Here is a 15,058-nt window from a genome sequence, read left to right as displayed (position 1 = left end):
ATCCCTCACCATATGGCGAGTGTCGCCACACTCAAAATAAGCTCTAGGAGGGCATGGTTGTTGTAACTGGCTCGGGCCAGGTCTGCTGGTCTGGCCGCTAGGAACACCCCGTGCATGAGGCATACTATATACTGGCGGTACATAATAACGCTCCTGGGTCTAGAAGGAGCTGGAACACCCTTGGCGGCTGGAAGAGATGAATGAATGGGGTGGCTCACATAACCCCTACCATGGAGAGTTGCTGGGACACGAGCTCCAAAATAATAATCACTCTCTCGAGACCTTTTGGCCTCTCTCTCCTCTCTATCCCGGGCAAGCATGCCCTCCGATCTCCTGGCAATACTCCCAACCTGCTGATAAGAAATATCCATCTCCAACTCCCTGGCCATACTAATTCGGATGCTGGGGTGGAGTCCCTCAATAAATCATCGAACCCTCTCTCGAACTGTGTCAACCAAGGTCGGTGCATGCCGGGCCAAATCACTGAAACGAACTGCATACTCTGACAAAGTCATAGCACCCTGGCGCAGCTGCTCAAACTCCGCGTGCCATGATTCCCTGAGGCTTTGAGGGACATACTCTCTCAAAAACATGTTCGAGAACTGAGTTCATGTAAGTGAAGCTGCCTCAGCCAGACTACTCAACTTATAAGCACGCCACCACTGATAGGTTGCTCCTCTAAGCTGGAATGTAGTAAAAGAAACCCCACTTGACTCTCCTACGCCCATAGTACAGAGAATACGATGACACTCCTCCAGAAAACCCTTAGCATCATTTGTATCCACTCCACTGCAGGTAGGCGGGTGGTACTTCTTGTACCTCTCAAATCTGTGTTGCTCCACCTCAAAAGTTGTTACCCTAACCTCGGGCTGAGATGGATCTACCGGCTACATTGGTACAATCTCTGGAACCTGGTCGACCTGAACCCGTTGCTCTAGAGTACCGGTAACGGGAGTCTATGCTCCTCCCCCGGCCCGAGATTTGGTAGGAGCAAGTGGAATCAATCCAGCCTGAGCTAAGGTGCTGAACATGCTCAAAAACTAGACTAGAGTCTCTTGGAGGGCTGGTGCAGAAACGGGTACCTCAGGTGTCTGCCCTCCAGCTGGAGCTACTGGGGGCTCCTCTATAGCAGCTCGTGCGGGTCTGGCTGCACCACGTGGACGTCCTCGGCCTCTACCCCGGCCCCGGCCTCTCGCGGCTCTAGCAGGAGGCGCGGGTGCCTGGTCATCAGATCCGCTTGTACGTGTCCTCACCATCTGTGAGAGAATAGAATACAGAAGTTTCGAATTTTTGAAATCAAAAATTTTCGCACGGCAAGGAATCAAAGTAGTGAAATTTTCCTAACAGTTTCAAAGCCTCCCGAAAATAAGTACAAACGTCTCCGTACCGATCCGCGAGACTCTAATAAACCAGCTTGTGACTCACGACACCTATGAACTTAGAGCTCTGATACCAACTTTTCACGACCCAGTTTCCCCTCCGTTTGACGTCATGACATCACCTAGTACGACAAGGTAAGCCTAACATTTGTGGACTAATGAAATGAAAATATAAATTTAACCACTAACTGTAACAATAACAACTTAACTGGGTACCATGCCGCTTGGCATGTACAATAACCAACTATTCAAAAATATACAACAATCCCAAAATCCGGAACACCGTGAATCACAAACTACAGAAGGAAAATCTAGTATCTCTATACATCAGAGTCTAACAAAAGAAAAATACAGAAGATAATGGACATAGGGAAGAGTAGAAGGAGACTCCAAGGTCTGCGGACGCGACAGATATACCTTGAAGTCTCTGTAGCTGTCTCGGCTCACTGATAGTGCGGCTGATAAGGAACACCTGGATCTGCACACGAAAAACATGTGCAGAGAGTAGCATGAGTACACCACAATGGTACCCAGTAAGTGCCAAGCCTAACCTCGGTCGAGTAGTGACGAGGTCAGGTCAGGGCCCTACTGGTATATATATAATAATAATAATAATAAAGCAAGGCAAGAATGAAATATCACAGTAAAATAAGGACTGAAATTTAACAAGAAAGAATTCATAGAAGGTAACAGCTCGGTAAACGGAAATACAACAGAAGATCTCCCGAAATACCGTCTCGTAGTCCCAAACATAAATGTGCAGGGTAATCTCCGGGAATACCGTTCCGTAGTCATAAAGTAAATATGCAAGACAGGGGGATCTCCCGGAATACCGTTCCGTAGTCCCAAAGTAAATATGCAAAACATGGGGATATCCCGGAATACCGTTCTGTAGTCCCAAAATAAATATGCAGGGGGATCTCCCGGAATACCGTTCTGTAGTCCCAAACGTAAACACACGGCTCATACAATAGAATTAACAACTACAACATGAAATCCTACAATTTAGACTAAGTACAAGTCAAGAAAAAATAGGAAATCAACTAGGCATGCGTTACAGAGTTCAATTAAGCAGCTAAAGCATGTAGACATGTGATATTAGACTAAACAGGATAGCTACACATATTAGGATAGCTCAATTAAGAATGAAGACATGCTAATACTCATTTAAACGGTATAACTTAATTTAAAAGAAGAACAGATTACTACTCAGTAAAATAGATTGGGTTTTTACAACAATTAGCCCGTGTATGTACTCGTCACCTCACGTACACGGCGCTCACATATCAAAACAGTACCAACTCCTAAGGGGATTTCCCTCACACAAGGTTAGGCAAGCCACTTACCTCGAACCAAACTCAATCAATCGGTCACAATGCATATCCGGCTCCGAATGGCTCAAATCTATCCAAAAGTAATTACATATCATAAATACAACTATAATAGACTAATATAATTTATGAAATCAACACTTAAACAACAAATTCAAAAATCGCCCTAAAAAACCTCCCCTGGCCCACGTCTCAAAATCGGGTAAAAGTCACAAAATATGAACACTCATTCACTCACGAGTCCAACCATATAAAAAGTACTCCAATCCGACCACAAATCCCCTTTCAAAACTCGAAATCTTTGTTGAAGAAGTTCTTCCAATATTTTCCCAATGTCAACCCCAAAATCCGAAATTAAAGAGGAAATTAATGATAGATTAGTGGGATATAACCAAAATGGAGTATAGAATCATTACCCAATCGATATCTCTGAAAATCCCTCAAAATCTTGTCCAAATCCGAGCTCCCAACTCAAGTTTTTGATAAAATGGCAAAAACCCCATTTTTGGAAACATTAATACTGCCCAGACATTTCCTTCTTCGCGAACGCGGCCACACCCTCGCGTTCGCGAAGCACAATTTACTTCGGCCCAAAATCCTCTATCGCGAACGCGATGCACTTGTCGCGAATGCAAAGACCACTCAACTCGACTCTACGCGAACGCGGGACCAACGTCGCGAACGCGTAGGCAAAAAGGGCCTGGGGAACCAGTTGGTCAATACCTCTACGCGAACGCGGGACCTCTATCGCGAACGTGTAGACCAAGTACCTCAGTGCTTTGCGAACGCGGGACCTCCATTGCGAATGCATAGCAAAAAATCTCTCATGCCTCCAGTTTCTCTTCGCGAACGCAATACTCCCCTCGCGAACGCGAAGAAGGAAACCAAAACTGAAGAACACCAGAAATCTGCAATCTCTCTTAATTCCAAAATGATCCGTTAACCACCCGAAATTAACCCGAGGCCCCCGGGACCTCAACCAAACATACCTACCAGTCCTAAATAACCATACAAACTTAGTCGAGCCCTCAAATCACATCAAAAAAATACTAAAATCACGAATCACCTTCCAATTCAAACTTAAAGAACTTGAAACATTAAATTTCGACAACCGATGCCGAAACCTATCAAATCGCGTCCGAATGACCCCAAATTTTACACACAAGTCATAATTCACATTACGGACCTACTCCAACTTTCGGAATCAGAATCCGACCCGGATATCAAAAATTTCACTACCGATCCAACTTCCTAAAAATTTAACTTTCGCCATTTCAAGCCAAATTTAGCTACAAACCTCCAAACACATTCCGAACACGCTCCTAAGTCCAAAATCACCTAACAGAGCTAGCGAAAGCGATAAAACTCCATTCCGGAGTCGTCTTCATACAGTTCCAACTACGGTCAAGATCCTAAGACTTAAGCTTCCATTTTAGGGACTAAATATCCCAAAACACTCCGAACCCAAAAATAAAACCTCCCGGCAAGTCACATAAGAAGAGAAAGATACGGGAGAAACGGTAAATAGGGGATCGGGGTTAATACACTCAGAACAACCGGCCAGGTCATTACAGTTAGGTAATCCAAAATCTCTCAGTTTTCTTTTATTTAAATCACTTGTTGTTGTTCTTACTCCACTATTTTCAAAAATTACTATTTATTTGAATGTTAAAGGTACAAGACTATACAAATTATTCATGGATATTTTTAATTACCATTGCACCCACTTCTCTTCTTGTGATAATGGGTTTAGAGTTGGTCTAAATTTTTATTTATTTTTCAACCATATACACAGGATCTATTTATTGTGTATAATATGCAGTTGCTCATCATGTATATACATGTATATTTGAATATATTTTATGATTTGTCTGGTTAGTACAGAGTTCGAGCGACTAACTTAAGAGTGCACAATGTATAGGCATTTAATTAAAGCAAAGTTGAATTCGACAATGTAAAGTCTCCAAGGAACTTCAACTTCTATCACTAATACTTGCAAAGTCTCCATACCTTTGGTGCAATGAATTCATTAAAGTTGGGGTATTATAAATACTTTGGAATTTAGACAAGCTACCTAATTTAGATTATTCAATTTACTATACTTTGTTTACTAACAATTGTATTATTTTAATATTTTTTTATTTGTTTTCTAATTAAAAAACTTCCTTTGACTCTTGCATTGGCTCATACAAATCAATTTCCATATCTCCTTCCGAACACAATATCGAAAAATGCTTGAAGTGAGGACCAAAGTGCTCAAACTGAAAATTCAACTTGTTATCGACCTCCTCTTCTTGCCACAAACTAGAATCAATTAAAATTGCATCTGTAAGGTCCTCAATTGACTCCAGTACCACTTCTTCAACATCGACATAATCAAATTATATTTGGTTGGTTTGGTCATACTCTACTCTCAACTCCTCCATTATAATGGCAATTTCTACCGCTAATTCATGCTCTTCTTGGCTACTATCCATAATGTAAGCTTGTTACGTTTTATAAGGTTCAACGAGTTGACTCACTTGACCCTCCAAGTTGTGAATAATTACCTCTTGCCTTTGTATCTACAGTGGCTTCTCGTCATATTTTTCCACAAGGCACTTCAACATATCCCTGATCTCCTTCAGGTCAGCGTTCCCAGGTTCTTTGTTACTATTAACTTCACGAGAAAAAGTATAACCATCATCATAAGGAGTTGAGGGGGGATAAGGAAAATCAAAAGTAGAATTACCAACAGTGAAACTTTCAAAATTCCAAGATGTCACGTTTCTCTAATCAACAAGTAAAATTAAAGAAAGAAAGAAGAAAAAATTAAAATTAAAATAAAAATTCAAACTTGAAACCAAGCAATATTTACAGATATAACTACACCGTTAATTCCCCGACAACGACGCCAAAATTTTATCACGCCCAACTCTAGTCCTAAAAAGGATAAGCAGTCGCTGCAAATATAATATCCGATCTAAGAGTCCGAAGTCCAATCCCACATAGAACTAAGGTTTAGCTACAACTGTTTACTATCACTAAGAAGACAAGCTCGAACAATTCCTAATTAATAAGAGTATGTTTTCTAACTAATTAATTGACAAATTAATATTGTAAATTAACAACTAAAGATACTAAGGATTGGAGATAATATTAAGGAGGTCTAAAGTTATGATTTTTCCAATTGTCGAAATCTTTCCCGCTATATCTTTTATAATTTCGCCTATGTTTTCTCTACCGATCGTGAGTACTTTGGGTGTCGCAGTTCTCTCTCGAGCAACTACCATAATTTACTAGATATATTCTCTCAAATTACGCTAGATGTCACTAATTTACCGCTCACTACGATCATACCAAGGTTTTGTTATCTCTAATCCCGCCTTTAAACCCTCCGTATTGATCTCTCAGATACGTTAGGAGTGATGTTGTTCAACAACTACCGATAATGACCCGGCCAGTCGTTTTGAGTATTTCAGCCCCGTTCCACCATTACTGCTCAATTTGTGCTTTATAGTTGTTGTGTGACTTGATAGGGTAATTGGTTCGGGTCCGGTGAGGTTTTGAAATTAATTGGAACACTTGGTTTCAAGGTTTAAATAGTAAGTTCAAATAGTGGCCGGATGTCGACTTATATATAAACGACCCCGAAATGGAGTTTTGATGATTCCATTAGCTCCGTATGGTGATTCTGGACTTTAAAGCGTGTCCGAAAAATTATTTGGGAAGTTCATAGTGAAATTTGGCTTGAAATGACGAAAGTTGAATTTTTGGAAAGTTTGACAAAGGAGTATCGGGGTCGGAATTTAGTTCTAAAAATTTTCATAGATCCTTTATGTCATTTATGACTTGTGTGCAAAATTTAAGGTCAATCGGAATTGATTTGATAGGTTTCGGCATCGAATGTAGAAGTTAGGCATTTATAAGTTTCTTAAGCTTGAATTGGGGTATGATTCGTGATTTTAGCGTTATTTTATGGGATTGGAGGTTTCAACTAAGTTCGTATAATGTTTTAGGACTTGTTGGTATATTTTGTTGAGGTCCCGAGGGCCTCGGGTGAGTTTCGGACGGTTAACGGATCAAAATTTGGACTTAAACAACTGCTGGAATTTTTTCTGCTAAAAAATCGAGGGTGGAAAAAATCGAGGCTAGAAACAAATCGAGGCTGGAAAAATTGAGATTGGAAATTGAGACTGGAAATCGAGGCTGGAAATCGAAGGTTGGAAATGAGGGTCAGGAAATCGAGGGGGCAGCGCCTGGACAGAAATTTTAAGTTATAAAACGGGGACTTCGTCCCATTTTCCATTTTTTACAAATTGAAGCTTGGGGAGAGGCAATTTTTGAGAGATTTTCAAGGAAAACATCAGGGTAAGTAATTCTAACTTGGATTTGGTCAATATACACGAATATATCATTATTTTCATCATTTAATTAGTGTTTTGAGATGGAAATTTGGGGAAAATGAGGAAGAGTTCCTGGACTAGAATTGTGAGGTTTTGAATGGAATTTTGTTATCGGATTTAAGTAAAATTGGTATGGTTACACTCGTGAGTGAATGGGCTTTCGAGTTTTGTGACTTTTGTCAGATTTTGAGACGTGGGCCCGGGTTTGAGCATATTTCGGATTTTTGGCTATAATTTTGTATTTTCTTGTGGAATTGATTCCTTTAGCCTATATTGATTGTACAGTACTGCTTGTGGCTAGATTCAGGTCGTTTGGAGATCAATTCACGAGGTAAGGGCATAGCAGAGTAAGAAATTACATAGTTTGAGGTAAGTAACAGTTCTAAATTTGGTCCTAAGAGTATGAAACATCAGATTATGTGTTATGTGATTGATTTTGAGGTGACGCACATACTAGGTGACGGGCGTGTGGGCGTGCGCTGTAAGAATTGTGACTTGGTCAATTCCATGGATCTGTGTAGTTGAATAAATTGTTGTTACCCGTACATTTTTCCACGTATTAGGGAAATTGAACTATAAATCATGTTTAAACCATGTGTTGACACTGTTGGGACCCACAGGGGTCGTGTACATGTTGAATTATCTGTTAAATTACTATTTTCTACTCAGTCACGGTTTTACTTGCATATTACATCTCATTCTCTCTTGTTATTTATTTATACATCATATCATCATTTTGGGCTGATTTTCATGATATTGTGAGCCCGAGAGACTAGAGAGATTGATGACTGAGTGAGGCCAAGGACCTGATTGTGAGGATGATCATGGGATCGGGCTGCACGCTGCAGCATGCCATATTGGCTTCATATATATATATATATATATATATATATATATATATATATATATATATATATATATATATATATTATTTATGGGATCGGGCTGCACGCCGCAGCATGGTTGATTGATTTATGCCATGATTGACTTGTTATAGCGATTGGGCTGAAGGAGCCCCTCTGGAGTCTGTACACACCTCCAGTGAGCGCATGTACCTACTGAGTGCGAGTGCTGAGTGATTGAGAGGAATGAGTGCTTGTGAGGAAAGAGTGACTGTGAGGTTGGAGTGAATGGGAGGATTGAGTGATTGTTACTCTGAGAAGATGCATTGATTTCATTATTGCTGCATTTCAGCAGTCATATATCACTGTTTTGGAAATTTCTGAAAGACATTATCTTCTGTTTCAGTCCAAAGTTGATATAAAATTACAGTGGAATTTTAAATGTTGAACTTGAGAGCATGCCTACCCTTTTATGTAAAATATTGTTGTATTTGGACTTAGTTATGAAGCTCGTCACTATTCTCAGTTCTTATTTATTATTGTTACTTACCGAGTTGGTTGTACTCATACTACACCCTGCATTTCGTGTGCAGATCTAGGTGGACCCCTATCACGACCCAATTCTCCCTCCGTAAGACGTCGTGACGGCACCTAGTCCCTACGACTAGGTATGCCTAACAAAATACGGAGATAACAAAAATGAAAGTAAAACTTAACAACTAACTGCAACAAATAACTAAATAACTGGTAACAATGTCATTCGGCATGTACAATAACTAACACTCTAGTAATATACAGTATTCCCAAAACTCGGAACATCATAAGTCACAAGCTACAGAAGGAAACTTGTGTCTCTATACACCAGAGTCTAATAAAAGAAGTACGGAAGGTAAATGACATAGGAAAGAATAGAGGGGGACTTCGAGGTCTGCGGACGCGAGCAGATGTACCTTGAAGTCTCCGGAACAGCAGCAAATGCACAACTAATAGCGAGGCTGGTATGATGAACCTGGATCTGCACACGAAAATATGTGCAGAAGAGTACCATGAGTACACCACAATGGTACCCAATAAGTACCAAGACTAACCTCGATCGAGTAATGACGAGATTAGGTCATTCCTACTGGTATATAATACATAAAGCAGGGGAATATAATAGTATATTAAGAGACTTGAATTTAACAAAAGGGAAAACACAGCAAAAATAGCAATGCAACACAGGGGTAAACAGCAGGGGATCTCCCGAGATACCGTCTCACCGTCCCAAAGTAAATAAGCAAAGAGATCTCCTGAGGTACCGCCTTGTAGTCTCAAAAGTAAATGCGCAGGGAGAACTCCCGAGGTACCGCCTCATAGTCTCAAAAGTAAATACACACCTCAAACCGATAAATACAACAATTAATAGTAAGATTTCTACAGTTATACTGATAAAGAACAAGGAAAACAGGAAATCAACTAGGCATGCTTCACAGAATTCAAATAAGCAGTTAAAGCACATAGACATGTGACATTAGACTAAACATGATAACTACACATACTGGAATAGCTCAATTAAGAATGAAAAAAATAGACTAATACTCATTTAAACAGTATAACTCAAATTAAAGGAAAAACATGTTACTACTCAGTAGAATAAATCGGGTTTTACAAAAAATAGCTTGTGTACGTACTCGTCACCTCACGTACACGGCGCTCAAATATCACAACAATACCAAATCCTAAGAGAATTTTTCCCACACAAGGTTAGGCAAGCAACTTACTGTCACGACCCCAAATTCCCTCCGTAGGAGGTTGTGATGGCACCTAATCTCTAAGACTAGGTAAGCCTATCAATGCGAAATAATCATAAATATATGAAATAAATAAACTATAATTCAAATAATTACAACTCCCAAAACCCCGGTAGAAATAAGTCACAGGCTTCTAAAAATTTATTCTCTATGTCTCTATATATCAGAGTCTAATGCAAATAAGAAAGAAAATATAGTAAGATAGAAGGGGACTCCGGAGTCTGCGGACGATGGCAGATATACCTCGAAGTCTCCTCGTACAGCTAGTTTACTGATGCCTGGTCTGGTAAGGTGTACCTGAATCTGTACAAAAAGATGTGTAGAAGAATAGTATGAGTACACCACAGCGGTACCTAGTAAGTGCCAAGCCTAACCTCGGTAGAGTAGTTATGAGGTCAGGTCAGGCCCTACTGGAAAATAATAATTGTATGGTAAAATGTTTAACAATATAATAAAATAAAATGACAATGGAAATTAATCAAGTAGCATGTCACCATTTAATTACACAAAATAATGGCAAATAATATCTCGTGGAATCAAAATAGAATTTCTTTCAACTTTAAGAAAATCACAACAAATAATTAAAGGCAACTGCGGCTATAGATCAATATCAACAAGGGCACTCCCGAGGTACCGCCTCGTAGTCCCAAATCATAAATAAATTCACAATATCTCATTTCCTTATCTCACCGCGAGAGCTTTCACAATTTATTTTAAAGAAAATATTTTTTTTTTCGAAATAGCATCCCGCGTTTTAGCCATCCTTATCACACCGCATGACTTCTAGTAGTTTCCCCTACTATCCACGCGTATCAAGCCACCCTTATCTCACCGCATGCGTTTCAATACCCAGACCTTATACAACCGCATGCGTATCAATATCACAATATATCACAATTTGCACCTCAAGTGCTCAAATAATTTACCTTGCCAACATAATTCAACAACAATATTTTTCACAATAAAGAGCCCATGGCTTATGCCAAAATAAATTATCAATAATATTTTTTCACAATAAAGAGCTCACGGCTCATGCCAAAATAAATCATCAATAATATTTTTTCACAATAAAGAGCTCACGGCTCCATCACAATGAGCACAAAAATCTTACACAAATATTCAGGAATAAATAATTCAGCAAAATAATATTTCAAAATCTTTAATACGTTGCTTCAATACCAAATTTAAAATGTCAAATACTTCATATTAATATTATTTATTTTAAAGAAAATCAACCTTCAAATAATGCACAGAATAAAAGAAACCAAATCCCAACTAAACAGGTAAGACAATTAGTAGGAAAAAGGCCAAGCAAATTAAAGTATATAAATCAAATCAATGATGGAGAATATAACAAGATTTAATAATTTAATTAATATGCAACAGTGATCTACACAATTTAAAAATATAATTCTTCACATTTAACTCGTATACACACTCGTCACCTCGTGTACACGACTTTCATTACATTACAATTAATACCAATCCTAGAGGAAGTTTCTCCCACACAAGGTTAGACAATTAACTTACTTGCCCCTTGAAGAACTCTCCCTTACCTCAGGTTGTTAAAGCTTGATCTGAGTATTCAGAAACACCAGCCAAGATGCAGAATGAAGAGGGACAAAATGTGGATCTTTACATCCCCAGGAAATGCTCTGCTACCAACAGGGTGATCACTTCAAAGGATCATGCTTCTGTTCAACTTAATGTTGGGCATTTGGATGATAAGGGATTGTATATCCCTGGCAGTTTCACCACCTTTGCTCTTTGTGGTTTCATCTGTGCTCAGGGTGATGCTGACAGCGCATTGGATCGCCTCTGGCAGAAGAAGAAAGTTGAAGCTAGGCAACAGTAGAAAAATAGATTTGCATATTGAGATTATTATCTTATGGTGGAGGATATTGGATAACTATTTGAATTTCATCTCAGTTTGACTGTTTTCCCTGCTATATATGGGATAGGTTTTCATCTTTGGATATTTCACTTGCCTTCATGATTTTGATCTCCTTTTCTGTTCAAGTTTTAAAATGACTGCTTAGATTGTCGTACTCCTTTTGCTGAATTTTATTTCTTAATTGCGGAGAGGTGTGAGTGTTAGTTCAAAATCTAATGTGAGAATGTTAGATCAAGTTGCTTCCAAAACTTTTTATCCCATAATACTGCTATTCTGACGATGGAAGCTGGATCTTGAACTATGAGCAAATGATTTTCTGTTCGCTTATATCATTTTAATAGAATAGAGTTGACTTTACCAAAAAAAAAAAAAAAGTCACTTACTTCAACTTGCTCCAATTTAACCTTTTTTCTGTTCGCTTATATCATTTTAATAGAATAGAGTTGACTTTACAACAAAAAAAAAAAGGTTACTTACCTCGACTTGCTCTAATTTAACCAAGTAATATATTTTTTCCTCGATTTTTCGACTTCGATCGACTCATATCTAGTCATAATTAATTCGATACAGTCAACAAAAATTATAGGAATCAATTTCATAAGAAAATACTACATTTTTCAAAAAAAATCCGAAATTAGCTCAAAAATCGTTCGTGGGGCCCACATCTCGGAATCCGGCAAAACTCACAAAATCCGACAACTCATTCAATTACGAGTCCAACCATACCAGTTTCACTCAAATCCGACTCTGAATCGACACCGAAATCTCAAAAATTTATTTTTATGAGATTTCTAAAATGTTTCCCAAATTTCCATCTCAATACACTAATTAAATGGTGAAAACAATGATATATTCATGTATATTGACCAAATCCGAGTTAGAATCACTTACCCATATATTTTTCCTTGAAAATCTTTCAAAAATCGCTTCTGCTCAAGCTCAAGTTCGTCAAAAATGGCAAATGCACGAAATCACCTCTTTTATAAATTTGTCCAGGCAGTCTTCGAAACTGGGCCTCGATCGTGGCTTTGATCATGGCCCTTGAGTCTAGGCCTCGATCCTGGCATCAAGCCTTGGCCTTCGATCATGGCCTCGATCATGGCATCGACCATGACATCGATCTTGAGCCTTCGATCAGTGGCCTTCGATCATGGCCCTCGAGCCTTGCCTTCGATCATGGCTCTCGAGCCTGCCTTCGATTATGGCTCTCGAGCCTTGCCTTCGATCCTCGGCTCGATTTCTGGGCTTCGATTTTTGGGCTCGACTTCTGGGCTCGATTGCTCAACAGAAGAAAAATTACCACAGCTGTTTAAGTCTCATTTTTTATCCGTTAACTATCCGAAACTCACCCGAGGCCCTCGGGACCTCAACCAAATACACCAACAAGTCCTAAAACATCATACGAACTTATTTGAAACCTCAAATCATATCAAACAATGCTAAAATCACGAATCATGCTCCAATTCAAGCTTAATGAAACTTAGAATTTCCAACTTCTACATTCGATGTCGAAACCTATCAAATCAAGTCCGATTGACCTCAAATTTTGCACACGAGTCATAAATGACATAACGAAGCTATGAAAATTTTCGCAACTGGATTCCGACTCCGATATCAAAAAGTCAACTCCCCGGTTAAATTTCCAAACTTAAATTCTTATTTTAGTCATTTCAAGCCTAATTTCACTACGAACTTCCAATAAAATTCCGATCAAGCTCCTAAGTCCAAAATCACCATACAGAGCTGTTGGAATCATCAAAATTCTATTCTGGGGTCGTTTGCATATAATTCGACCTCCGATCACTATTTGAACTTAAACTTTTAATTTTTCATCAAAATTCCATATATCGGACTAGGGACCTCGGAATTTAATTTCGGGCATTCGCTCAAGTCCCAAATCACGATACGGACCTACCGAAACTGTCAAAATACTGGTCCTAGTCCGTTTGCTCAAAATGTTGACCAAAGTCAACTCAGTTGAGTTTTAAAGCTCTAACTCACATTTTAATCCATTTTTCACATAAAAACTTTTCGAAAAATTTTACGGATTGTACACGCAAGTTGAGTAATGATAAATAGTGCTTTTCGAGGTGACATTTTAGGTCATTACATTCTCCACCTCTAAAACAAACGTTCGTCCTCGAACGGAGTTAGAAAAAGTACTAGAGCTGGTGAATAAGTGTGGATAACAGCTGTGCATATTATGCTCGGTCTCCCAAGTCACCTCCTCGACCGGATGACCCCTCCACTGAACCTTCACGGAAGCAATGTTCTTTGACCTCGGCTTTCGAACCTGCCTATCTAAAATAGCTATTGGTTCCTCAACATAAGATAGATCTTTGTCCAACTGAACCGAACTGAAGTCTAACACATGAGACGGATGGCAGTGATATTTTCGAAGCATAGAAACATGGAATACCGGATGAACTGCAGAGAGACTAGGTGGTAGTGCAAGTCTATAAGCCACCTCTCCAACTCTCTCAAGAATCTCAAAAGGTCCAATATACCTAGGGCTCAACTTGCCCTTCTTCCTGAACCTCATCACACCCTTCATAGGCGAAACCCGGAGCAATACCCGCTCACCAACCATGAATGCAACATCACGAACCTTCCGATCCGCATAACTCTTCGGTCTAGATTGGGATGTACGAAGTCGATCCTGAATCAACTTAACCTTTTTCAAGGCATCCTGAACCAAGTCAGTACCCAATAGCCTAGCCTCGCCCGGTTCGAACCAACCCACTGGAGACCGGCACCGCCTACCATACAAGGCCTCATACGGATCCATCTGAATGCTTGACTAGTAACTGTTGTTATAAGCAAACTCCGCAAGTGGTAAGAACTGGTCCCAAGCACCCCCAAAATCTATCACACACACACGAAGCATATCCTCCAGTATCTGAATAGTGCATTCGGACTACCCGTCTGTCTGAGGGTGAAATGTTGTACTCAACCCCACACGAGTACCCAACTCTCGCTGTACAGCCCTCCAAAACCGTGAGGTAAACTGTGTATCCTGGTCAGAGATGATAGATACTTGTACACCGTGAAGTCTGACAATTTTGACTCTGAAGAGTAAGTAGTAATCATAGGAATGAAATGAGCTGACTTGGTTAATCTATCCACAATCACCCAAATTACATCGAACTTCCTCTGAGTCCGCGAAATCCCAACAACGAAATCCATAGTGATCCGCTCCCATTTCCATTCTGAAATCTCTAACTTCTGAAGCAATCCACCTGGTCACTGATGCTCATATTTCACGTGTTGATAATTTAGACACTGAGCTATATACTCCACTATGCCTTTCTTCATCCGCCTCCACCAATAGTGTTGTCTCAAGTCCTGATACATCTTTGCAGCACCCGGATGAATGGAGTACCGCGAACTATGAGCCTCCTGGAGAATCAACTCATGCAAACCATCTACATTAGGCA

General features: G+C 39.6%; 1 protein-coding gene across 1 annotated transcript; it reads left to right on the top strand.

Moving 5' to 3' along the window:
- The first annotated feature begins 11,241 nt into the window (after window positions 1-11,241).
- Window positions 11,242-11,746, top strand: LOC104111907 (small ribosomal subunit protein eS21-like). The gene has a single exon (XM_009621709.4). It carries the CDS (start codon window positions 11,331-11,333, stop codon window positions 11,580-11,582), a length of 252 nt encoding a protein of 83 aa, XP_009620004.1. The 5' UTR covers window positions 11,242-11,330; the 3' UTR covers window positions 11,583-11,746.
- Window positions 11,747-15,058: the final 3,312 nt, after the last annotated feature.

The sequence above is a fragment of the Nicotiana tomentosiformis genome, chromosome 7, assembly GCF_000390325.3.
Source record: "Nicotiana tomentosiformis chromosome 7, ASM39032v3, whole genome shotgun sequence".
Taxonomy (NCBI): domain Eukaryota; kingdom Viridiplantae; phylum Streptophyta; class Magnoliopsida; order Solanales; family Solanaceae; genus Nicotiana; species Nicotiana tomentosiformis.
Note: the sequence above shows the minus strand (reverse complement) of the source record. Positions and strands in the feature narration are given on the sequence as shown.